Below are 24,088 nucleotides of genomic sequence, written 5' to 3'. Positions count from 1 at the left end.
GGACTTGGTCAAATAGCAGGTCTGATTAATTCTTCACTGAATTCAAAGTGTTTAGATTAATTATATGAACTGCTTGGTTGTCTGCCATCATATAGATACCACCCAAGATCATTTTATCAAATAAATAATGAATTAAACCAAAACAAATGCCTGGCTTACCGCTCTAAGACAAGAATAAGATGAAACCTGCCATTACTTAAATGATGTAGTCTGTTCAACAAAACTTGTGTGTATAGTTATCATGCTTTACACAAAACACTGCTACAACAAAATGAGTAGCTTCCAAGTCACATTGTATGTGTATTACTCATACCAGTGATATTTTTACCATGAGTTAAAATGCCACATAAAGTATAATGTTTCACTACCTGAATTTTAGCCTAAGTTTCTCAGCCAGAACATGACATAAATTTCTGTATTTTTTTCAAATAATTGAACTCCTCTCTTTCAAGCTTTAATCCCTTCGTCACCAAGATCGTGGGCTCTTTGCCACTATTCCAAACCCTTCCCTCTTCGCCTGTGACTGTTCTGAACCCGGCTGCGCTGTGAACAGGGAGACAGCGGACCCATCGGCACCAGGGACGCCCGGCAGGTTTCACATCATTGTCTACAGCCTAAGCTAGTATCCTGCCATGTGATATTAATATTCCATTCAGAGCCAGGGACAACTTGTCATGTCTATTCAGATTTCACTGGATTTGGTTATAGTGATTTTTATAATCATAGTTCAGTTATATATGCAATAGAAACAAAGTATTCTATTTTTGAACAAAAGTCTAAGGCACTGGCAACAACACAGAATGACCTCAGTACTTCTTGATTTCAGACAAAGGCATTAGTATTATAAACTGCTAATAATGCATTTTTAGATACTTAGCCAGTCACGGATACCAGGAAACCATGAAGCACAGAAGCCTGCCAGCAGCAGTGCTACATCATATCTGTGTGAACCTGCACCCTACAACATCAACACCAGCTGTAACTTAAGGAGTCCAAAACACACAGCTTTAAAAAAACGCTCCCCAGGATCACTTTAGCCTGCTGTGGGAAAACAGTGAACGTCAGTGGAGTGAGATGGGGAAGTCTGCTCTGTGGTGATGGAGACTGGGGGGCAAGTGTATGGTTTTATTTCCTTGCGTTAAACCAATATTTTTGAGGCAAAAGTATGTTTTTCTTGTGGAGACTGTAGAGCAACCATCATTAACAAAGGTAGAAAATGCTAATTTCCCCTTGAGGACACTTTTTTCCAATATGAGTGAAGGATAAACTTTACATGAAAATTATTACAAATACTTCTACACCTAGTAAACATGATTGGGGAAGAAAACCTTTTTAAGACAAATGGCAAAGGCTTTGTCTTTAATGAATTCTTTGGTTATAAACAGTGACATTCACTTTATGCACTATTTGGTGTTGCTGGTGTCTGTTCTGTGTGTCCCTTGAGGACTAGAATGAAATTAATTATCCTGGGTTACAGCTCATAGAACACCCCTAATACAATTTACCTTGCTTTAATGTAAAATAATTATAGAATGAAAATATATCTTTAAACCTGAAATAGCATATATTATTTACAAAGCTACTGCTGAGCATCTTGCATAAACTTTTCATCCTTTTTCAAATAAAAATCCACGTGTCCTTAACAGGAAGCAGAAACAAAGCTGAAATCCAAACTCTCTGTACATCGTCCTGTGACTCTTCACCTGATGTGTCTCGTTCATTGGCCCACAGATTCCTGAGTTCCATAAAGCATAATGAAACATAATTAGCATGTCCTGGTTATTCTATAATAACTTACCATCACTTTAGCAAAGCCAAAATTTCTGGGAAGAGGTGAGCCAAACTACTGCCAAAACCAACAGTTCCTATTCTAAATACGTAAGAAAAAAAAACGTGATGAACTATGAAAATTTTTATTCTAATCAGTAAAGAAAATAAGCTAATATTGATTCACTCATAGCACCAAGTATATGGGAATATATGAGGATAAAACAGGAAAATCCAGAAAAACTGAGAGAGAAGAAATAAGACTACATAAAAAGTTGTAAAAGAAACTAGGCTGTGGTGACAAAAGAAAAGGTGTACACCTGCAATGCAACAGATGCACTTTCAGACTGGCTGTTCCATGCGCTCTGGGGGAAAAAAGATGCCACTTATGCTTGTGTAACTGTGTATATTCTCCTATAATATTGTGTAAAGAAAGCATATCCAAGCACATAGTGAATGACCAGGTCTTTTATAAAACTGAGAAAGCAGATGGATTAATAGCCTATGCATATTGAATTTTAGGTTTTATCTGGAATATCATTTGGAAGCAACTTACATTTTTTCTGTGCCTGGGGGCATTATTTTCGATACCATTGCTGTCATCGGATTTCCTGTGTAGAAAACAAAAAAGAAAATTACTATATGTTTACATTGCATAAAACTAAGTCCGTACACCACATGAGGCCATGATATAAAAGGTCAATGAAGACAGAATTTATTCTTCCTAAAAGTGCTTTACTCATAATGTTGATTCTATCTGTATGCCATTGCTTAGAGAGGAACTGTTACCACAGATGACAGTGACAAAGGCCTGTTCATTTCATGCAGAGGAAGAACTGCTTCTCCCGAAGCAAGAGTGGAGGAGTGGGTTTATGGCCTAACTTATGTGTTGCTTTGACACATGCAAGATAATAGCCAGTCAGGAGCTCAGGCAGTATGTGAGGTACAAGTGCTGCAATTCAGTATGTTTATTACACTGCATTAGAGGTTAAACATGGTTCTTTATCTACTCAGTGTGCATCAGAGTAAGACCACAAGGTGGGCTCCAGATTCTTAAGACAAGAAAGACTAAACTCGGTTACAAGGGTACATGATGAATACCCTTCTAGACCTAATGGGCAGGCTTGAGCTCATTAAACTAGTACCACCAGAAAATCAATTCAACCGCTTAGTCAGTTATCTCAAAATGTGGGGGAGGGAGTGGGTAGATAAAATTGTGTGCATTAGATATCTGGGTGGATCAGGTACATGAGTGAGCTCCTCACTGAACTGTTTGAAATGACTAGCTTGTTTTGATGTTATATGCTTAATACTGTACTATTTTTAAAAGTCATTTTCACCAAGAAATTCTATGAATCGCTGGTATCTAAACACATATATAAGCATCAACTATACAATGTATTGATAAACAATATTCTCTGTAAAGAAAAATGTGTCTCCTAAACTAAAAATTCTTAAAAAAGCATTGGTAAAAGGTTGCTCTAAATGAGTACAAGTGCCCTCGATACCTGTATTAAATCTGAAGATAATGAAATAACCTGAAGATGAGAAATGTCACTGCAAGGGAATGGATGGAAGCACTGGGGAGGCTGAGCTGGGGGAACAAAAGAACCCAGACCAGGGTGCAACTGTTTCAAATACCTGAGTGACTGTCATGGTTTTTACAAGAATCCGAGTATAAGAAAGGCAATCAATACATGGGAACCCGACAGACAAAATGTTCAAATCAATACAAACGAGCTGTCCAGGTTCTCCAGAAAGAGGTTCAAGTCCCTTCCAACCATGAAAGTCTCTGATTCTAAGACAACGCTTCTTTTCCTTTCTGGGGTTATGGAACTCCTGATATAATTATTGTGTGCCCTTCATTTAGACGTTCATATCCTGTTGATTTATTTTACCTGCCATGTGTGAACTGAGTGAAAAATAACTATGTGACTAACGTCTACGGATATCCGCATGACAACTGTCTGCCCCACTCCTGCTCTCTAGGCCGACTGTAGCGCTCACACCTCAGAGCCCCTGCGGACGCATGAAGACAGACTTCAAGGGTCATTCTGGGTTGGTACTAGTTGCTCAGGCCTTCTCTTTCCCAGGTCTCTTTCAGCTGCTTTAATCTGGTCTCATTTTCCTGGTCCCCAGCCCGTGGCTGTGTTACTCGGACTGTAAGCCCAGTTTTGGGGCACCCCGCTCACTGGGCTCTACTCTCAGTTCTCTGGCGTGGCGGATCCGGTAACCCCCACCTTCACCAAACCAAATGGCATCCCTGCTGATTTTCTTCCTAGTTCTCCTCACGCTCAGCTCAACTCTGCTCTAAACAAAGGGGGCTGTAGAGAAGGAGGGCCCAATTTGTGTTCTTTCAAAAATAATGACAAATAGAATTCTAGCCCAGTGATTTTCAACATGACAGAGAATCAGAATCAGTGATAGGCACTTTAGAGAAATACAAAACCAATTCCAGACGTTCTGATCTGAGAGATCCAGTTAGGTCTGAGTAACCGTATTTTTAAGGAGCACCCTAAGTGATCAAAAACATGGCCAGGGTTGAGAATCACCGCTTTGCACAAACAGTACTTCCTTATAGTTACTGAATGCCTCCTGCGCATCAAAGCTTATGCTATTTTACACATAGAAAGTCATTTAATCCAGAAACCTTTCGTGGTAAGTAATATTAAACCCATTTTGTTGAAGAGAAAATTGAAGCACAGAGCAGTGAAAGTAAGTGGTGGAAGGGGATTCTATTGCACAGAGGTAAATGCCAAATGCCTCTCTTCGCCGCAGCATGCACGTGTACAGAAAATAACCCACGCATTATATACTCTTGTACTTTTCTTCTCTAACTGCAAACATTTTATTTAATTTTATATTTACCTGTAGTCTACTCAAGTGAAAATTAATCTGTAAAAAAATAATACTTACAGCTGTTCCATTTGTTCAAATTCTTTCCCATCATCTGTGTAACAAAAGAAGAATTTAACTGTTAAGACTGGTTTATTATTCTAACGGAGCCTATATGCTAGATTCTGCTTCCCCCTGAATCCAACGCCCCCTGCCTGCCTGTGCTGTGTTCCTGCTCTGGAATGAAGGAGACGGGCTCCATCAGACAGCTGCACCTCCATCATGTCCACTCTTTCCCCACGCTCCTGACTTGCAAAACTACCTGCAGCTGTGGTCAAGCATAGTCTGGTGCCTGGGATCGTCAAAAACAGGATTGACTGATTTGTAGTTATTAAGTTATTAAAAACTTAGTACAAAATCATGAAAAGATGTAATCAGAACGGAAGACAAATTTTCTTAGGGGACCGTTTGTTTCTTAGTCTGTAACCCGTCGGGCACGGGCTGTGAATACGGAAAGCTGGCAGGCAATGGCTCGTTTATGAGAATTTCACCATGTTTGATAAAATACTTTTGAAAACGAGTTATCTAAATGACAGAATAATTATTTGTCGTTGAGATCTTTTATATCAAGCTACTGCAGAATATTCTAATATTCTAGTACCAATGCACATATCCCTTAATTGGTGTGCTGGTCCCAGTAACACCAAAGAAAAGGGAAAATAGGTATATTTTAACACCAACGTAGTAGTTGAAACAGGGAGACCATCAATATAAGCTCATAGCTCACCATCACCACTGTTATTAACATAAATACCACCACAAATAACAAAAGTTAGATTCTTCCCAAAACCTCTAAAGCCACCATCATGTAGTAAGTCATAACATGAGAATTATCTAAAAAACAGAAATCCTACCTGAGGGCTTCTTTTTCTTTTGGGTGTACATTTCAAAAAGCAGAATAACAGCCACTAAAAGAACCACCTCAGCAGCTATTCCAAGAAATGCTTTGAGGGGCACCCAGTAACTCAGCACGACAAGTTCAATGCGTTCTTCACTCTCGCCCAACTGGAATATTGCATGGCACCAGTAAGATCCTTGATCTTCCTCTGAAAGCTGCATTATCTTGAGCCTTGTTTCATTTGCATTTTTTCCATCGATGACATACTTATCGCTCACTGCAACACCAACAGGAACCTAACATAAGGAGACATGAAAATCCATTCCTGTCACAGTGCATAAAAGATACACGTCCTGAATGATCTAATTTTGAGTGAAAGCTACAAGATAGTACCAAGAAAACTGCTTCCCAGAAAAAGGGCATATTAAAATCTGTGAGAAGTTACACATAACAGAGCTCAAGTTTTATCAGAGTTTGATCTTTCAGAGGTGGCAAACAAAGGAAAGGTATACTTTGCTTTAAGGACTTAGCACTGCATCTTTGAAACTACAGTGTGGAAGTCATCGTGGGTAAATATTCTGTGGGAGCTAAAATACAGAAAAACTCCAGCCATCTGGGTTTCATGTTACAATCCCTGGCTAGTTGTTGAAAGCACTTCCTCCTTCACAAGTGCAGGCATACATTCATTAAATCAGCTATTAAATTAATGAAGATATTAAATCTGATCATTCCTGTAAAGAAAGCTCACTGGCTCCTGACGTGGGGAGTTCCTCAGGCTGGTACTAAAGAAGAAATCTTCGGGCCTTCGAAGCTGATGTAAAAGGAATGGAAGAAATCCCTGTGAGCCTGGTCTATGTGATGGTCTGCACACCTGCTGTCTTTTCATAGCTGAATTTCTCTCTCCTTCAGACAAGTTGGCTTCTGAGATTCAATGGATTTTCCTCAGCCTTTTAAGAGCCATACTAAACTATTTGGGGGCTGATTTATTTAATCCATTTAAATCATTTAAATTAAACTTTATTCTCAGGCCGTTTGATGCCTTCGTTGCTCAATGACTCAACTGCACTGCTCAACAAATGCTCATCTGCATACAAATATTCTTGGAAGTTATCTGATGAAGATCTGTCTGTGGGTTTATTATTTGCCAAAAAAATTATAGCAACCTGACCCCCTGTGCACAGCACTGCCTGCCATGCTTGTTACAAGCTCTAACTCAGAGCTAACAAAGCAAAGTACTGCATGTTTAACAGGCACCCCAGCTGAGTCCGATGCAGGTGGTTTGCCTACATTTTGAAAAAATATTTGACCTAAAGTTTTGACTTGCACCCTCTTCCCTGCACTTTTCTCATATCCTAATATAACCCATGCTTAGGGCCAAATTGAGAAAAATTTAGTATAGTAAACAGATGCACAGACTAGCTTCTAAAAGTTGAATATAATTAGATTTAGGCTATTTTTGTCTAGTATCACATATGCAATTAGGTTATAAATTTCAAACACTACAGCTGTTACTTGTTTTTACAAATGTACTTGCTTTCAAAAAATATTTCCATACACAAAATGATTGCTTTTCCTAATCATCAATAAGAAGATAGGTACAATTATTAATGGTTTAAGTCTACTCCTAAGTGATTTGGAGCTATTTCTTTGAAAAGTGAAACCAATCACAGAATCGGTCACTCTCCCTTTTAAGTCCTCTGTCTGTCGTCCTCAACAGCATCAATATTGTCTGAGAAGGAATTCAATATTTCACTAAGGTCTACACTGTCTCATACTGTTCCTTCTAGAATTGCCTTTACCAGACTTTAAGGCTCACTAGCACCAGGGCGATAGAAGGACATCCCCTAAAGGATAATGTCCTAAATTTCTCTGCTATTAGAGGCTATTTGGGAGGAAGAAAGAGAGCCAGAAATGGTTTCTTAAATACTCGTGTTTTTCTCAATATCAGCTCTTTGAAAAGCAATTAATTCTTTAATAGGAATTTAAAGTATTTGGCTTCCCTTAGGTCTCTGGAAGTCCAAAAGAGGTCAATGACACTAAAAGAACCCAAAACCTGAGTTTACGTTACCAAATTTTCAGTCTTGTCTCAAATGGTGCCACTGTGTTGCATCTATCACAAATGTTTCCAGAGACAGAAGCAGGAAGAGAAAACTCCCTTTTTCCTTCTAGTTATTTTCATGAAATGGTAAGAAAAAAAAAAGATTTTTTTTTTGTTGCTGTTATATTTAAACTTGTCAACTAAAAATGAATTGTAATTACCTTTCACAGAATGTAAATAAATCGCTAAATCTAAAAAACAAAGTACCACCTAATGAAACATTAAGAGTATCTTCAGATGTATAAAGTAATAAGCTAAAAACATCAAATGACAACTCCATTCATCACTGTTCTTTCTCATGAACACATATTAAAGAACAAGATAACAGAAGGATAAATAGTCCTAAGAACTCTGAGTGTATTATAATCTTATTATTTATCAACTGCAAGTTTTTATTTTGTTTTCTTCAAGTCAAAGAAATACGATCTTACCTGTAAACTCCCATTACTACGGTACCAGGTCCAATTTAAAGGCAAACAATCTTGACATTTACACATCAAGACAACTGAATCCCCCACATAAGTGATCAATGGTTTGTTCTTTTCATGAAGTTCAGGGACTAAGAAAAACAGAGAGAAATGTATGTTACTGAAAGGGTTTGAATGTGGGAATGTATTCAAGTTGGCTATAATTTCTCCTCTCATTTTTTCACTAATATATGATTTTGTGACTGTGGTTTTAGTTCTATGGAAAATGAACTAACTTACACTAGTTAGGATGTAGAGTTGTAGCAGGCAGATAGTGCGCTAAAACTGTCAGGAACACAGAAACAGAAGAAAGGTCTTCTGTTCTTGAGCCTAATAACAATGACAAGTGTTGTAATAAACTGTTCCATGCTTTGGATAAGAAAGAAACTTCCTGTTTCAAGCCTGTTCTTTCTTCCCACCTACTAAGTTACTTTAGAACAAATATTTTTTCAAAGTTTACCCTTAGATGGCACTTTAGTGAGGAGACAAAATTTTCAGGATTTAAAATTTTTATTTGACACAGATTTATGAAAAAAGTTGGAGACAGGAAGATGAGAAAGAAATGAAGGAAATAAGAGAAAGAAAAGGATAGGAAAGAAAATGAGATAAAAAACCACTTTCATGTGTTTTTTAGGGAAAAAAACCCCAAAACTAATATTCATCATGATAAATTTCCTGAAGTTTGAAGCAGATGCCATTAGTTAACAGAATAAAAATAAGCACTTTTAGAAAAATTAAGTTTTAAGGCTATGAATAATTTGGTAAAGAAAATTAAAACATTAGAACAGAAGCAAAGCAATCAAAAAACAACTTGTAGCCTCCGTGGTGAAATCAGTTCCTTCTGATTGACCTCAAAGGCTATATTATAAAATGTGCACTTATGTGGGAGACAGAGTTATCAACAAAAATGACTGTTGATTTTTTTTCTTTTACTAATTTTAGCAGGTTTGGGTTTTGTTTTTCCTTTTTGTTTTTTTTTGGTTTGCCAGCAGAGAGACAATGTGTGAAATTATGTCTAAATTTTTAATACTGTGCTGACAAATGTTATAGATACTGTTTGCTATTCACTTGTTATCCTATTTTTAGACTTTATTTTGGGGTGGGCCAGGGTGGAAAATGGAAAGATCAGTTTTAATTGCTAAAAACTGGTTTCCAGATTAAATACATTTTCTAAATGCTCCTGGCTTTCTACTACCCAAAGAAAACTGGGCATTTGCTGGATGCATGAATTGTAAAGACGAGGAAGGGAGGAATAACTGGTAATAACCAGGAAAGAAATTCTGACTTCTGTAACCACTTGCATAGAGGTAAAAACAGGACTGGATTTCTTCACAGGTTCTGTCTTTAGGTGATTAATGTTACTATGGTGAGTGTGGGAAGTCTCCAGTTTTCCTCTTGGTTCAACGTGGGCCTCATATGACCCTCTCCTGCATCAGTAATGCTGACCAGCAGGGTTGGATGAGGCACAGCTAATAGCAAAGAGATGCAAACAAGGCAGGTGTTTCACTAGGGAAAGTGTAAACCGTAAGACGACCCAGCCATATATGTCATTGGTTCTCATACTTTTTATAACCAAGGAAACATGTTTAGATAAAACTGAATGATCTAGTTTTATATTAACAAAGATGTGAACTGCTCATCAGAATTTATAATCACCCCACTAAGAGTTTATGAGCACCTAGTAAGGTACCCCTAGGGTCCTCGTGAGGGAGGAGAGACATAAACACATGTGACTGGCATGACGGAAGTCATCCCAGCCAGAAGAAACCGCTGGGCTGACCTTGACAGAGGATATCCTGAACACTCCTTGTGAATGGCTACTAGTGTCCCACACTCCTTCCTGGTCACCATTAGGCTGAGGGACGCTAAGGGAAACATGTTAACATGTGTCCATTTCAAAGGTCAGACCATGAGATCTGAAGCGGTCAGCACAAGGTGACAGTGATGTGACAAACATAAGAACTGGGTCCAGGAAATATTTCAATTAGAATTACAGCTTCAATGTTACTAGTGTTCAGGACACAGGTGGGTCATACCCTTCTACAGTGTTACTGTAAAGAATTAAGTACAGGAACACAATATGTAAAGTGCTTGGTGTAGAGCAACCACCACAAAGTTCAAACTTTTGCTGTGGTCCTGTACTGGTGCTGCTTTTCTTAACTGAGCTTTCTTACAATTTGTAATGCTCATGGCCTTCGGACATTAGCCAGCTTAATGGCACGGATTATTGCCACGTGCAAGAATGACTCTGAGGCCAGCTGGCCATGTGGAACAGAGAAGAAATAAGAACAAAAGGAGAACTGCAAATTCGTCTGAATTCATCTCAGAACCACAGGAATGTATAAAAACACCCCCAAACGTGGAAAAAGGTCCAAACTGAGTCTTCTACAGAACACCCAGCCCATCTGAGAAAGGTGATTAAAAGAGACTAAAATGAAAAATAAAAGATGAGTTCACAGGAGACAAGGCCCAGAAGAATGAAGAAACAGTAGCTTTGAGGTCTCGGTGGGGACACCAGTCTATCCTTCAATAGCATATATTAAAAACACTCTTCAGTGAACTTATAAAACAAATGCTATGGCTTGAGACACTCATTCACGTCCTTGGCTAAAGCAGATGAATAAGAGTTTGTTTGTATAAGGATTACAATTTAAGTATAAATTAGAACAATTTAAATCAGGGAACCCAAATACTGCTCCTTACCATAGAAAGAAATGAAATTGGCTAAAAGTTAAAAAGAAATTATCATTTCCAGACCTATGGAGTATATGGAGCAGAAAGAATAAATGCAATAATAACTTTACATATTATTATAAAACCTAAGAATAAAAAGGAAATAGCCCGTTCACCACATACTGGATTTAATAAGAAAAGGCAGGACAAAGCAAGTAATACTTTGGCACACAATGAGCTAAATTTCTAAACAATATACATATGTGCCTTTTATAATAAAATCAAAGAGGGTGTCTCCCACGTAAGTGTTCTGCCCTATTAGGTCAAGCTACTTTTGTTAGTCTGGTTCAGTTTCCTCAGTCTGCGGCTACCCCTTCAAGGCCATTTGTAGACCCAGACAGCACTCTGACGGAGGAACCAATACAAGAAAACTGGAAGCAACTCTAGGATCCAAGAGAAATGGCTGACCATGCAGACTGATATTAACATAACTATATTGTAAGTTCCTGAAAAACAAGACAATAAGTTTAAATGTCAAAATGTTAAAGTGCTAAATCAGGCTGAGCCACAGAACATCATATTTTGTTCTGTTTCTCTTATGGTAGAGGCAGCTTCCTCACTAGACACTGGAGGTGACGGCAACAGAAATGTAGGCAGTGGTCCGGACTGAAGTCCCTGGTGACCTCGGTATTAAATTCCCTCCTCTCGCACTGTTTACAACAGCCAGGACACGGGAGCAACCTACATGCCCATCAGCAGATGAGTGGATAAAGAAGATGTGGCACATGTATACAATGGAATATTACGCAGCCATAAAAAGGAATGAAATTGGGTTATCTGTAGTGAGGTGGATGGACCTAGAGTCTGTCATACAGAGTGATGGAAGCCAGAAAGAGAAAAACAAATACCGTATGCTAACTCATATATACGGAATCTAAAACAATGGTACTGATGAACCCAGTGATGGGACAAGAACAAGGATGAAGATGCAGAGAATGGACTGGAGGACGCAGGGTTGGCGGGGCGGGGGGCAAAGGGGAAGCTGGGACAAAGAGAGAGAGTAGCATAGACATATATGAACTACCAACTGTAAAATAGATGGTCAGTGGGAAGTTGCTGTATAACACAGGGAGATCAACTTGATGATGGGTGATGGCTTAGAGGGTGGGAGGGAGTTGTGGGAGGGAGCTGCGGGAGGGAGGGGATATGGGGATATATGTATACATACAGCTGGTTCACTTTGTTGTACAGCGAAAACTGGCACGACAGTGTAAAGCAATTATATTCCAATAAAGAGCTTAAAAAAAAATAAATTTCCTCCTCTCTTTCAACCCTCCAGTCTTCCAGTCCTAGAGACTGGGTTGGTCGTAGTCCAGGGCACACACTGGGCCTTGTCTTCCAGGGCTGGGAATTTAGAGGTGTAATAACTCAGCCTCACGCTCAGCATGTGCTTTCTGGTTGGGGTGGGTATATCCTCCTATCTAGAGTAGTAGGTACCAAACTGAGCTTGGCCTGTGAAAGAACAGGTGACTGTGCTTTGGTAGAAGGTTAGTAAGACCTAACTGAGAAAAAATAAGCCACCCAAGGATTTCAGCAAGGTTGGTGGCCAAGGCTGGCCAATAATAACATGTTACTTTTCTTTGGCGTCTCTTTTTTGTGTATATTTCCATATCTGAGATTTTGTTATGAAGAGGGATGACTGGACCACGTGAGAATGGAGCTGTTCTTGGGTCTCCTGACAAAACACTATTAGCTCAATGGCACTTTCTAATCATGCTTCATTCCAGTATTCCCCACATCTGGTGTGGTTTTAATACGAAATGAAGTATGAGAACACAGAAGCACTTGAGGGATAAAGTCCCACTGGGAAAGATCAACCCTACTTTAGGAGAGGCCTCAACTAAAGACCTGCAGATTAGGTAGAGATTTGAGCTTGGTTCCTCCCCAACCTCGGACGGAGCGCAGCCAGCCTTCTTGAGTTCCGTGTGGAAATGTACGACGTGCACACATTTGACACTGCTTTTTAATAGAGTGGCTCTGAGGCAGGTACTTCTAGGGCCAGGCTAGGCTCACCTTAAAACACACACTGCTGTGAAGGCAGACTGTGATGCTAATTTTGTTGAGCACCAGCAAGTTTCCGCTTTCCCAGCTGTGGATCTCCCAGGTATCTATCCTGTTTCTCAGTCTCAGCATCCTTCCTTCTGGAAATTAATCAGCCCATGCTTCAGCAGGGAAATGTGTGTTGAAATATGATAAAAATATTGAAATTCACCCACAAGGTAAAACTCAAAAGTGGAAGAAAGGTTACATTTGAGGGGGGAAACATGGCAGAAGATACATTGGTCTACAGTAAGCCTCTAAGAGACACAGGCTTGGGAAGCGTAACCAGTGGCTAAAGGGTGCTTTTCAAGAAAATCTTGGGTATTCTGAGGTTTGGGTGAGGAACACATGGTGTGCTATTAAACCATTCCAGTTCAATGTTAAGACTGGGGTACAGATTGCAGATAACCGACAGTGACTGAGGGATGCCACAGGGAAACAAAACCCACATCCTATTTTCTTTTCACCTCCTCTGCTTCCTTGACTATGCCCTAAATGAATGGCCAAGATGACATTAATCACTGCTGTTATGCTTTATATGGCTGATAACGGTGGTGTGCATCTAAATTACAAAATGCACTGTACTCAGGCAACATTAACCTTTCAGACTTCTCCAGAGGTAACGGTTGGTTCTGGGCTTCTGCTCCTGTTTAGAAATACGTATGACTAGGAGGACAGTGGTAGAGCATTCTGATGTGTCCTGTTGAGCTTTTTAGGACTCGAGATAAAATAGCACATGCAGAATCTCGGGGGTTAAAGAATGCAAGTTTAGAGATGGTGAAAGTGCTGATTCACAGCAGTGTCTAGAAAGATGAGGTCTAGGAGCGGCTCAGTGATCGTGAAAGCCTTATGGAGTTGTAAGCTTAGATATTTACCTTTGCTTCTTTATGGATTAAAAAACAACAGCATGTGTCACTTTTGGCTCAAGGATGTTTAGGTGTTATCAAATTAGGGGAAAAAATTTCTTCTATGTAGTCAAAGAGAGCTAACTAGGCTTCCACACTGGGGTTTGAAGCCCAAGTTCCAACTGATTCTATCACGCTGCTCTTCCATACCCTGACTCCTCGGATGCTTTCCAGCGAGAACAGATGGCTGGGCCAAGGCAGGTTTCACAGCACTTGGTACTATCAAAATCTCACCATGGCTTCCAAGAAGTCCTATATCGTCATACGTAGTTTTTACCAACTAAATTTGTGCATCTTTTTACTACGAGATTTTAACATTGATGGCTATTATGGAAATTTTCAGCATCCACTTCAGAATATTTGAGCTACTACTGAAAAATACTGCAGTCCATCACTCATCTTTCCTGGTGAAAGATAATCACGGACATGAGCAGCTGCAGGCTCACAGGGTGGCTTCTGCTTCCTCCCCTGTGCTGTCACTAACAGCCAAACACACAGAGGCAGCAGGTTGTTCCGCACTGTGCTCATCAGTGACGTTGAGGCCCTTCCACAATCTTGTAGAAATAAATCAGCCAGTTGCCGTAAAGGCAGGAGGAGGGACTCTGCTGATAAATTGCTCTGAGGACTTGGGCTCGTGCGCTTCCGTGGACTCCTGCAGTCCACAGCAGATTTCTTTTTTTTTTTGGCTCAATTTTTAAGTAGAGGATAAAACAGGCTTTTCATCCACTCTCAACTGAAAAGATAATCCTTATTCTCAGGAAAAGCCATAAGCAATCCATTTGGAGAAACAATAAAATGGGCTATTTGGAAAAATATACACCATTCTAGAAGCCTTATAAGATCTAACTAAATAATAACCGTAATAGGAACTGTTCTGCAGATGACTTTAAATTGTACTCAAATGAAATGATTCCTCCAAGCAATATTCAACTTAGATAAACTGAAGAGAATTATTATTTTACCAAAGAAAATCTGGAAGGGCCCAGCTTATGAATTGTATAAAATTTTTTAAGATACAGTACATACTTAAAAGTTACATTGTTAAGTGGACACAAAACTCATATACTGAACTAAACGGCTTCAAGAAAACTGTAAAAGGCAAAAAAGGAAACGTTCAGTGGTTCTCTGCCTTCCTCGAGCTTTTGATTTCAAGCCTAGACCTTGTGCAGTGCTTCTGACACAAGCCAGCATCAAGCTAGTTACTCAAAACACATACAGATCAGGGGGCCCTCTTTAGGACTACTGGCATTTAATGTATCAGTACACTGAAAACTGAAAGATTTGTTATCTTCACATTAGAGGCCAGAATGATCACGTTCAAGTAATAATTTAAGGAATTTATTATAAGAGCACTAAGAAGAAAAAAATGTAATGTATTCAATATTTAAACGTTGAACAGGCATGACTAGTACATATTTCTAGAAAACAGTGCTATTTAAAAGAGGGGGAAAAGCAACTTTTAAAGCTGAATCTCCTGAAGGGCACTTTGAGCCTCAAGATTTGACGAGTATTTCTTCAAGACCTAGAGGCCTTCTTTACGCATTTAAAGGACACAATAAAAAGTTTACTAGGATTGTGTGTGTGTGTGTGTGTGTGTGTGTGTCCATGTGCTTAGTATCTGTTAGCTCATTAGGATGGCACGGGGGGTCGGGCAGAGAAAAAGACTGAGGAAAGAAAGGAAAAGGAAAAGAAAAAGGGAAAGGGAGGGGAAGAAAAGGAATAAGGGAAGGAAATGTTTATGACGTATCTATCCTTCACTAAGTTAAGTCTGGCAGATGGAAGAAAGAAGGTTACACGAGAATGTACGTGATTAAAATCATCAACAGATGATAGCAGTTCCTGCCTCTGCAGAGACCGAAGTGCATAAACACACGGATTTATTATATTTACCCCATAGGAATATTTACAAAACCACATGAAGGAAATGAGTCTGAGTGCAGAGCGACTGTAAGCGAGGGATTAAGTAGGGAACCACCTTAAATCATGGCAATGATGACGCAGGCCATCCTGCTCTTCATGGGACTTTGGGGACAGTATCCACATTTTGTCAGAGCAGCTAGCTAGACTTCACAATTTTTAGGAAAAGTAAAGAAAAATCTCTCATGTGCCCTGGGAAATTCATGTGAAGCAAAGCCCCAAATAGTTAAACACCACAACAGACCGCATGTCCCAAATACCAGCAGGGACAGTGACGTTCACTAATCTATCAGGGGGTATGTGGTTTTCGTGAAGATAATTACCCAACTTGAACAACTAGTCTTTATTATGAGATTGAGACCTTTAAAGTTTTGGTTTAATGATGGTAAGAGTAAAATATACTTTGAGTTGTTTTTTGCTCTTAGGGGAGAGCTGTAGATTACATTCTAACGTTTGTCCTTACTTGAGGAAATCAAAAGCAGGCAACCTTTGTGCATCTCCATGTTGTTTTTAAATTTTACGGGGCCCTAAAATCCCAAGTCCTGGAGCCACTGATAGAGACCACCAAAGCGTATTCTCACAGTCTAGGAGTGCGATAACTCAGACACCTAGAGGAATATTATACGAGCTCTGAGTGTAGAGGGTTAAATAAATAAATAAATTCAAGAGACCGCTGCAAGAGCAACACAAATAACCTGGCCGCCTGATCTGTCAAACTGAAACCTGTGTTTAACCCGAGGGAGGGAGCACTGGGAAGACACTGGGAAGCTCCATTTTCAAGGGCACCACTTATGATTCAATGGAAAGTAAACGATGAGTTTCCTTCAGCTGTATTTTTAGTATTGTAATAAGTTTAAAATTTGAGGATTTATTTTTTTATTTTTATTTTTTTACCACAACGATTATTTTGTGAACTCAGCAGGATTTTAGGTGATGGCATAAGATACAAGACCTTTACATAATGGTAAAGATTTATTTCAGCACACAAACTAGATGTTCTCTTCCCAACAAATCTGAGGACTTAGGATTCTAAGAATATAATGCTGAAGTTATTACTCCATAAATTATTAAGACTTTAAATCAACATCCTGCAGTACTGACCTTTGAAATTAAATGTGCCTCTTTGTTCCTTTTTCTCTTCAAAGAAACAAGAATAACTTCCCATTTGTTTGCTATTAACGATGGTGAACCTAAAGATAATTTCATTTGTTAATACAGGCTTAGTTCTCAAAAAACCCTTCTTAATAAAATGAAAGACTCAGCCATTAGTCAAAACTTAAAAACAGAAACAATTCTGTAAATGCGCAAATTAGAATATTAGCATAACATTCAAGTGACAGAGACTTCCTATGTGGCTCAGTGGTTAAGAATCCGCCTGCCAATGCAGGGGACATGGGTTCGATCCCTGGGCCGGGAAGATCCCACATGCTGTGGAGCAATTAAGCCCATGTGCCGCAACTATTGAGCCTATGCGCCACAACTACTGAAGCCCACACGCCTAGAGCCCGTGCAGTGCAACAAGAGAAGCCACCGTGATGAGGAGCCCACGCACCACAATGAAGAGTAGCCCCTGCTCACGGCAACCAGACAAAGCCCATGTGCAGCAACGAAGACCCAACACAGCCAATAAATAAATAAATAAATTTATAAAAAAACAAACATTCAAGTGATAGCAAAGGAAAGAATGCTCAGTCAGCAAAAATATTTAGAGTTTACCTAATTTCATCTAGCCATACAGGTTAAAATGTTTATACTCACTTGTATTGGGTATACAGGGTGTTCCCTGTTACGTTGATGAGATAAAAATTCTTCTCAAGTAGTTCATCACCTTTTTTCCAAGTCACGTTTACTGAATTCAAATCTCCAGATGTTGTGAACTGGCATGTGAGTTCTACATTAGAAGATCTTTCTAAAGTTATATTTTTTTCTACCGGCATGTTGGAATGTTCTATTAGCCACAAAAGAAAACAAACAAAAAGATGTTGTAAAAGTTACATTTAGGGGAAATCCAATATATAAAAAAGTTTGAATAATCAACACTAGTGCTATATCAACAGGTTCCTAATGTAATACTCCTTTGAAGAATTATTCCTGTCAACATATATTTGGTTCCCTTTATTATTTTCTTGTATAGGCACAGCTGAAGAAAAGTTTTGTTACAACAGTAATGGAATCACAAAAGCCTAACACTGTGATCGTAACCTGCTTAAACCCTCTAGCTGACGAGGGTATCGGGGAAGAGTCCTGTTAAAAGAAGTGCCAGGTGCTCTGACGGTGTACAAACAGTACAGTTTTAAAAATAAGCAAAAACTAGTGGGGAGAGAAAGAAGTGGCTGTTTTAACTCGTTTTAGTAATCATATTATTCGTAGTTACTAAGACCGTTTTGTGTATAATGTGGGTTTGTATGATATACTAATTCTATCATTCCCAGTCTTCTTACTGCTTAAGAATTTGTAGGGATGTCATAAAGATACAGTTGTGAGACAGAACAATTTAAACAAACATCCTGCAGTTTCGAATTTTCACTGAATTTGAAATATCATTACAAAGCCATTAGGTGATATATCTACATATAAATATGTAGATACAGACATTGAGATATATATATCCAACTTAGGGAGGATACGTAGAGCCAACTTTTAAAAATTCTGAACAGTGGTAAATAAAGAAAAAAATATCAAGTAAGCGCACTGCTCTTCCTACACTAAATGTACCAAATAATAAAGGAGGGTAACTTTCTCTTTATAGAATTCCAGCAAATAAAGGAAGAAATCGCAGAAATAGAATACCGTGATGCAGCCACCCAGGAGGCAGCAAGTGAATCACGAATCCAGTCATTCTGCATCAACTGCTGCAGTCATCTCAGAAACAGAATTATGTGTCTCCTGAGGAGGAAAACCCCACTACCTAAGAAGTAATCTTGTCCCAAAAAAAAGGAAAGTGGAAGGGGCCCCTGAAACTAAGTCTCTCAATCCAATTACTAGTTTTCAGGAAATACAGAGAATAGGAAAACATTTTAAAAACATGCATTTTTTTTAAAGTAAAATAAACTATAATATTTAGGGATGTATACCTATGTAAAACAATTTAAAAAAGCAAGGACGTGACTATACAAGTCAGGACAGTGACGGTTACTTTTAATAGGAAGGGAAGGGCTGTGTTCGGGAGAGCGCCCTGTGTTACATGAACAGTTCCCCACCTCACGCTCCACAGTATAGTATAATTAAAAGGATGCAGAGCCAAAACGTAGAAAGGAAAAAAACAGAACTGAAAACAGCATAACATCACTTTTAATTACATTTAAAACTTTACAAAAATGCTTCCTTAAGCAATGACTAGGTGCAAAGTTTTGCAAACAGTGAGGTACAGCTAGTGCGAAGTGCTTTGTGAGCACATGCTTGAAATAGCTGCTCATGTAATTCCAAAATTGCTGAACTGAATTTTATGCCCCAATAGGAAAACAAGACAAAACAAAAACCGTAGGTATGGAATGACCTTAACAAAATTCAATTATACAGGGAAGAAAACTGAGTCAGCAAAACTAAAGAGATTTATACATTTCAGCATAGGTACATGCAGAAATTATACTAAGTACTAGTAACAGGAGAAAATGTTTCAAGATCTGCTGTATTCAGTCCTGAGCTTCTGTTCTCTGTAAATTTTCCTCACTTCACCTTCAGTTCTATGATAGCCTTAAAACAGTCCTGTCTGTCAAAGAAATTTTACTTCATTAGCCAATTTCTTTTCTTTTTTTTTTTTTAAGATTTTTGTGTTTGACATGGACCATTTTTAAAGTCTTTATTGAATCGGTTACAATATTGCTTCCGTTTTATGTTTTGGTTTTTTGGCCAGGGGCACGTGGGATCTTAGCTCCCTGATCAGGGACTGAACCCACACCCCCTGCACTGGAAGGCAGAGTCTCAACCACTGGACCATCAGGGACGTCCCAGCCAATTTCTTAAGAGTCATCTACACACCGTCTCTGTCCTCACCCGCACCCTCATTTCAATACAGCATATTCTAGTATCTTACCACATTACAGTAAGTGCTTTCTCTTGAGTTAAAAATGGCATATTCAACCTGATGACCTCTTTTCAGAGCTCATGTTTTGTTTGATGCCTCTGAAATATCAGACGTTGCTAGACCCTACCTACTCCTAGAAATTCCCTTTACTTGGCTCCTATTTCATGATCCTAACATTTTGCTAGCCACACCGGTTCTTCCAACTACCCCTACATGTTGGTCTCCCTTGGGACTCTGTTCTCTGGTCTCTGTACTTTTCCGTTTGACACTCTCATGTTGGATTCGACGATTATCTCTAATATCCTTTATCTGTGAAACTCTTGGCTCCATTCAAGACTTCCTTCTTGATCCCCAGGCCCACAGGTCCAGTTGTGTACTGAGCCTCTAAACCTAGATATCCCAAAGGTTCTTCAAACCGAAACTATCCAAGGGAGATGCGTCAGCCTTCTCTTCTCCTGACCCCTGAGACTAAATCACATCCAGAAGGATCCAGTTGATTCTTATCTCTGAAATGTCCATCAGATTTGTCCAGCTGTCTTCAGCCCTCCTTACTGTAGGGCTCTGATGGGGTTGAGAACACGCTGCCCCCCACATGTGGCACCTTGGTGCACTAAACACCGCAAGCTGAGGGAGTCTGTGAAAACGGCAGAAGCAGGAAGGTCCCTCTGATGCTTCCCCTGCCCGTCTCCCCTGAAACAGATCACAAAACTCTCATGGGAGACGTCTATACCTGGGGGAGAGAAGCACCCTTATCTCCAAAGGCAAAGGGACACACAGAAGAATGCTAACAAACAGGATCTGCTAAATTTCCCCCACTTTATGACACTTATCCTCTCTGATCCATCATCTTCTCTCACGACTGTCCGCGCTTCATGCAGCCTGGCATAAAAATACTCAGATTTAACTGTTCCTTTGAGTCTTCATCTCCTCATGAACGATGCTGTGTCACATAAAACTTAGATTAATTTGTATGCTTTTCTCCTGTTAATCTCTCTTTGTCAGGTTAATTTTCAGACCAGTCGGGGACCCTAAGAGGGTCAAGGAAAACTTTTTCCTCCCTCACACCTTCATTACCTTGCACCAGGACCAGAAAAATGACTTCCTACTTCTCCTGGCTATAGTTTCTCTTCCTCTACATGTTTTCTATAACAACAACAAAGCTGTCCTTCTAAAGCAAAACTCAGGTTTTTTTATCTGCTCTGATTAGATACCTTCCATTTGCCAAAAAAATTAACTTTTTTTTTAAATTTGTGGTAGTAACAGTTAACATGACACCTACCCTCTGATCTGTAGACAGTGTTGTACAGTAGATCTCTAGAACTTATTCATCTTGCATAACTGAAACTTAGTACATTTGACTAACAACCCCCCTCATTTCCCACCCCTCCCCAACCCCTGGCAACCACCACTCTATACTTTGCTTCTATGAATGTGACTATTTTTAGATATCTCATATCACAATAGCCAAGATGTGCAAACAACCCAAACATCAATAGATGAACAGGCAGAAACAATGTGGTATATACCAACAACTTCCTCCTTTATAAAGGAGGAAATTCATTCCGCAATATGCAACAACATGGATGAACCGCAAGGACACCGTGCCCAGTGAAATAAGGCGCCACCGAAGGACAAACACGGCACGATTCACTGCAGTCTCTGCTCACAGCAGTTCCAGCCTTGGCTGGTACTGCACGGCTCCTGAGAAGACTGGCCTGGTTTGCTTTACCCCTTGAGTCCTGCATGAAAGGAAAGCTTAGCTTATAAAGAAAGGAGAGGGCTCAAGAGGTCAAAATGTCTAGGACATGTGGTAGATGGACCATCACTCAAGTCTCCAAACACTCTTTCACACCTGGCAAAACTCTGCCTTAGGGATAAAGTCTTGGTAGATGTCTGGGAGTCTCTTCCCCAGGTGTGAGCTGAGCTGGTACCTGCTGGGCACAGCTCAGCCCAGGTCCAACTCCTGCAGGTTCCCCTGCTCAGAACAAGAGGCCCAGGCACGGAGCTGCAGGAGGCTGTGGAGGGCAGAGTGGCCAGAAAAGGCTGTGTGACTCCCGCATTACTGCTTTGGCACCTCGTGAGGCTGATGAGGACTGGCAGGGAGACAGCTTTACCGCTCCTAGCAGGAAGTGGGACAGAGATACTCCCCCTCCAGACGGTGGTTCCGTGGCGCCACGCTCTTCGTGGCGATGAGACGCCCTGGAGCCTAACATAGCAGGAAGTTAGCGTGTGAGTTACTCCCCCCTGTCACAGGACAGCAGCCTGCTGTCAGGGGCTCCGTGCAAAACAAAGTACATTTATATTGGAAACCTCAGTTTTCCTATTTATAAAATGGGACAATACATATTTCATGAGACAGTAGAAAGGACTGAGGTATCATAAGAAAAGTATTAGCAGTATAATATAGGAATTGCTGAATAATTACCCACTTCCTTCCTCTCACCATTTATCTCAGGGGGGAGTATCACAGAAGTTACCATGTATGTTGCTAACACATACATTGATTATATGATTTAATCTTCACAGCAGTTCTACAGGGTAAGTACCATTATTCTCATCACTGTCTCACAGATGAGGAAGCTGAGGCAAAGAGAAGTAGACTATCTTGCCCAAAATCATGCGTCAAGATGAGAGAATCTCGAATTAAGCGAGACGGAGTCCAGATTCTCATAACCAACGTTCAAAGATATGAAACCCTCATGACAATGGAACTAACATCTTCATCCCTTTCAAACTACTGAACCAAGATTTTAAATGAAAGGACATATTAATAGATGAAACAAATTTATAATGTAGCAGTATAGCAATGTGATGATAGCTGAATGTGATCAACATATTTTAGTTATAAAATGTTTTTCTCTTCCAGTTTTATTGAGATATAACTGACATACAGCACTATATAAGTTTAAGGTGTGCAGCATAATGTTGTGACTTACATCATGAAATGATTACCACAGGAAGTTTAGGGACCATCCATCACCTCATACAGTCACAAAATAAATGAAAAAGAAAAAATATTTTTCCTTGATTAACATATTTTAAACATTCATACTTTCAACTAAATGCTTCTATTAAAACTGCAACGTAGCCTTTCTTCTTGCCAAGCCATCCTCCAAGCCCTAATTGTTATCTCACTGTTTTTTATACTTTGCTGGTGCTTCTGCAGCCTGATTTCCTTCCTGTCAGGAAATCACAAGCATCAAAAATATGTAAAAAGCTTCTCTCTAACACTAAAATACTTTTTGATTAGCCAAAAAACTAATGTGTCCATTTAACTCAATGGAAAATGTTTCATCTTCCCCAAAACTCCACAACTGCAATGCATTTCTGCTGTTTTAGAGTGTTATAAAAACATCCATCACATCTACATTTCCAAGACCATACCCATTTGCTCAGTTTCTGAACCATATTTTTAAAAAGCATGTTCTTTGAATCATACAGTAATTTACCTCTGTCTAAATACTCTTAAAATTTTAAAAGTATATGAACCTTTCTCAACATCAAAAGAACAAACAACCTGATTGAAAAATGGGCAGAGGACCTGAATAGACATGTTTCCAAAGAAGACACACAGATGGCCAACAGGCACGTGAAAAAATGCTCAACATCACTCACTCATCATCAGGGAAATGCAAATCAAAAGCACAATGAGATAGCACCTCACCCCTGTCAGAATGGCTATTACCAAAAGGACAACAAATGGCACGTTCTGCCAAGGATGTGGAAAAGAGGGAACCCTTGTGCACAGGTGGTGGGAATGTGAACTGGTGCGCCCATCATGGAAAACACCATGGAGGTTTCTCAAAAAATTAAATGTGGAATTACCGTACAATCCAGCAATCCTACTCCTGGGTATTTATCTGAAGAAAACAAGAACACTAATTCAAAAAGATACATGCACCCCTATGTTCACTGCAGCACTGTTTACAATAGCCAGGACATGGAGGTAGCCTAAGTGCCCACTGAGAGATGAAAGAATGAGGAAGATGCGGGGGTGGGGGGAGTGGGGGGGGAGGGGTGGGGGGGGGAGAGAGAGGAGGGAGAGCGGAGTATTACTCAGCCATAAAAAAAGAATGAAATCTTGCCGTCTGCAACACCATGAAAGACCTAGAGGGTATTATGCAAACTGGAATAAGCCTCACAAGGACAATTACTGTATGATTTCACTTACATGTGGAATCTAAAAAAACAAATGAACAAACACAGCAAACAGAAACAGAGTCATAGATCTAGAGAGCAAACAGGTGGCTGCCAGAGGGGAGGTGGGTAGAGGGCTGAGAGAAACAGGTGAGGGAGGTCAGGAGATACAAACGTCTAGTTACAAAATAAATGTCACAAATATGAAATGTACAGTGCGGGGAATACAGCCAATAAAAATGTAAGGTAACAGATGTTACAGACTTA

The 24,088-nt window shown here is 39.7% G+C and overlaps 1 protein-coding gene across 4 annotated transcripts in view; it reads right to left on the bottom strand.

Annotated features, from left to right (window-relative positions):
- Positions 1 to 1,329: 1,329 nt before the first annotated feature.
- Positions 1,330 to 24,088, bottom strand: part of EMB (embigin) — a 41,351-nt gene continuing 18,592 nt past the window's right edge. For 3 of the 4 annotated variants that reach the window (XM_057743765.1, XM_057743766.1, XM_057743767.1), the window contains 7 exons: positions 17,419 to 17,608; positions 16,762 to 16,850; positions 8,030 to 8,157; positions 5,517 to 5,796; positions 4,684 to 4,717; positions 2,324 to 2,378; positions 1,330 to 1,735 (listed from right to left, as the gene is read on the bottom strand). In XM_057743765.1, the coding sequence (XP_057599748.1) occupies positions 1,718 to 1,735; positions 2,324 to 2,378; positions 4,684 to 4,717; positions 5,517 to 5,796; positions 8,030 to 8,157; positions 16,762 to 16,850; positions 17,419 to 17,608 (794 nt within the window). In that variant the 3' untranslated portion in view covers positions 1,330 to 1,717. Of the gene's footprint in view, positions 1,736 to 2,323; positions 2,379 to 4,683; positions 4,718 to 5,516; positions 5,797 to 8,029; positions 8,158 to 16,761; positions 16,851 to 17,418; positions 17,609 to 18,450; positions 18,532 to 24,088 lie in introns of those variants that run through there. The other variant, XM_057743768.1, reaches the window with a different exon arrangement.

This window comes from Hippopotamus amphibius, chromosome 1 (genome assembly GCF_030028045.1).
Source record: "Hippopotamus amphibius kiboko isolate mHipAmp2 chromosome 1, mHipAmp2.hap2, whole genome shotgun sequence".
Classification (NCBI taxonomy): Eukaryota; Metazoa; Chordata; class Mammalia; order Artiodactyla; family Hippopotamidae; genus Hippopotamus; species Hippopotamus amphibius.
The sequence above is the reverse complement of the archived record's forward strand: the minus strand, read 5'-3'. Positions and strand labels throughout refer to the sequence as shown.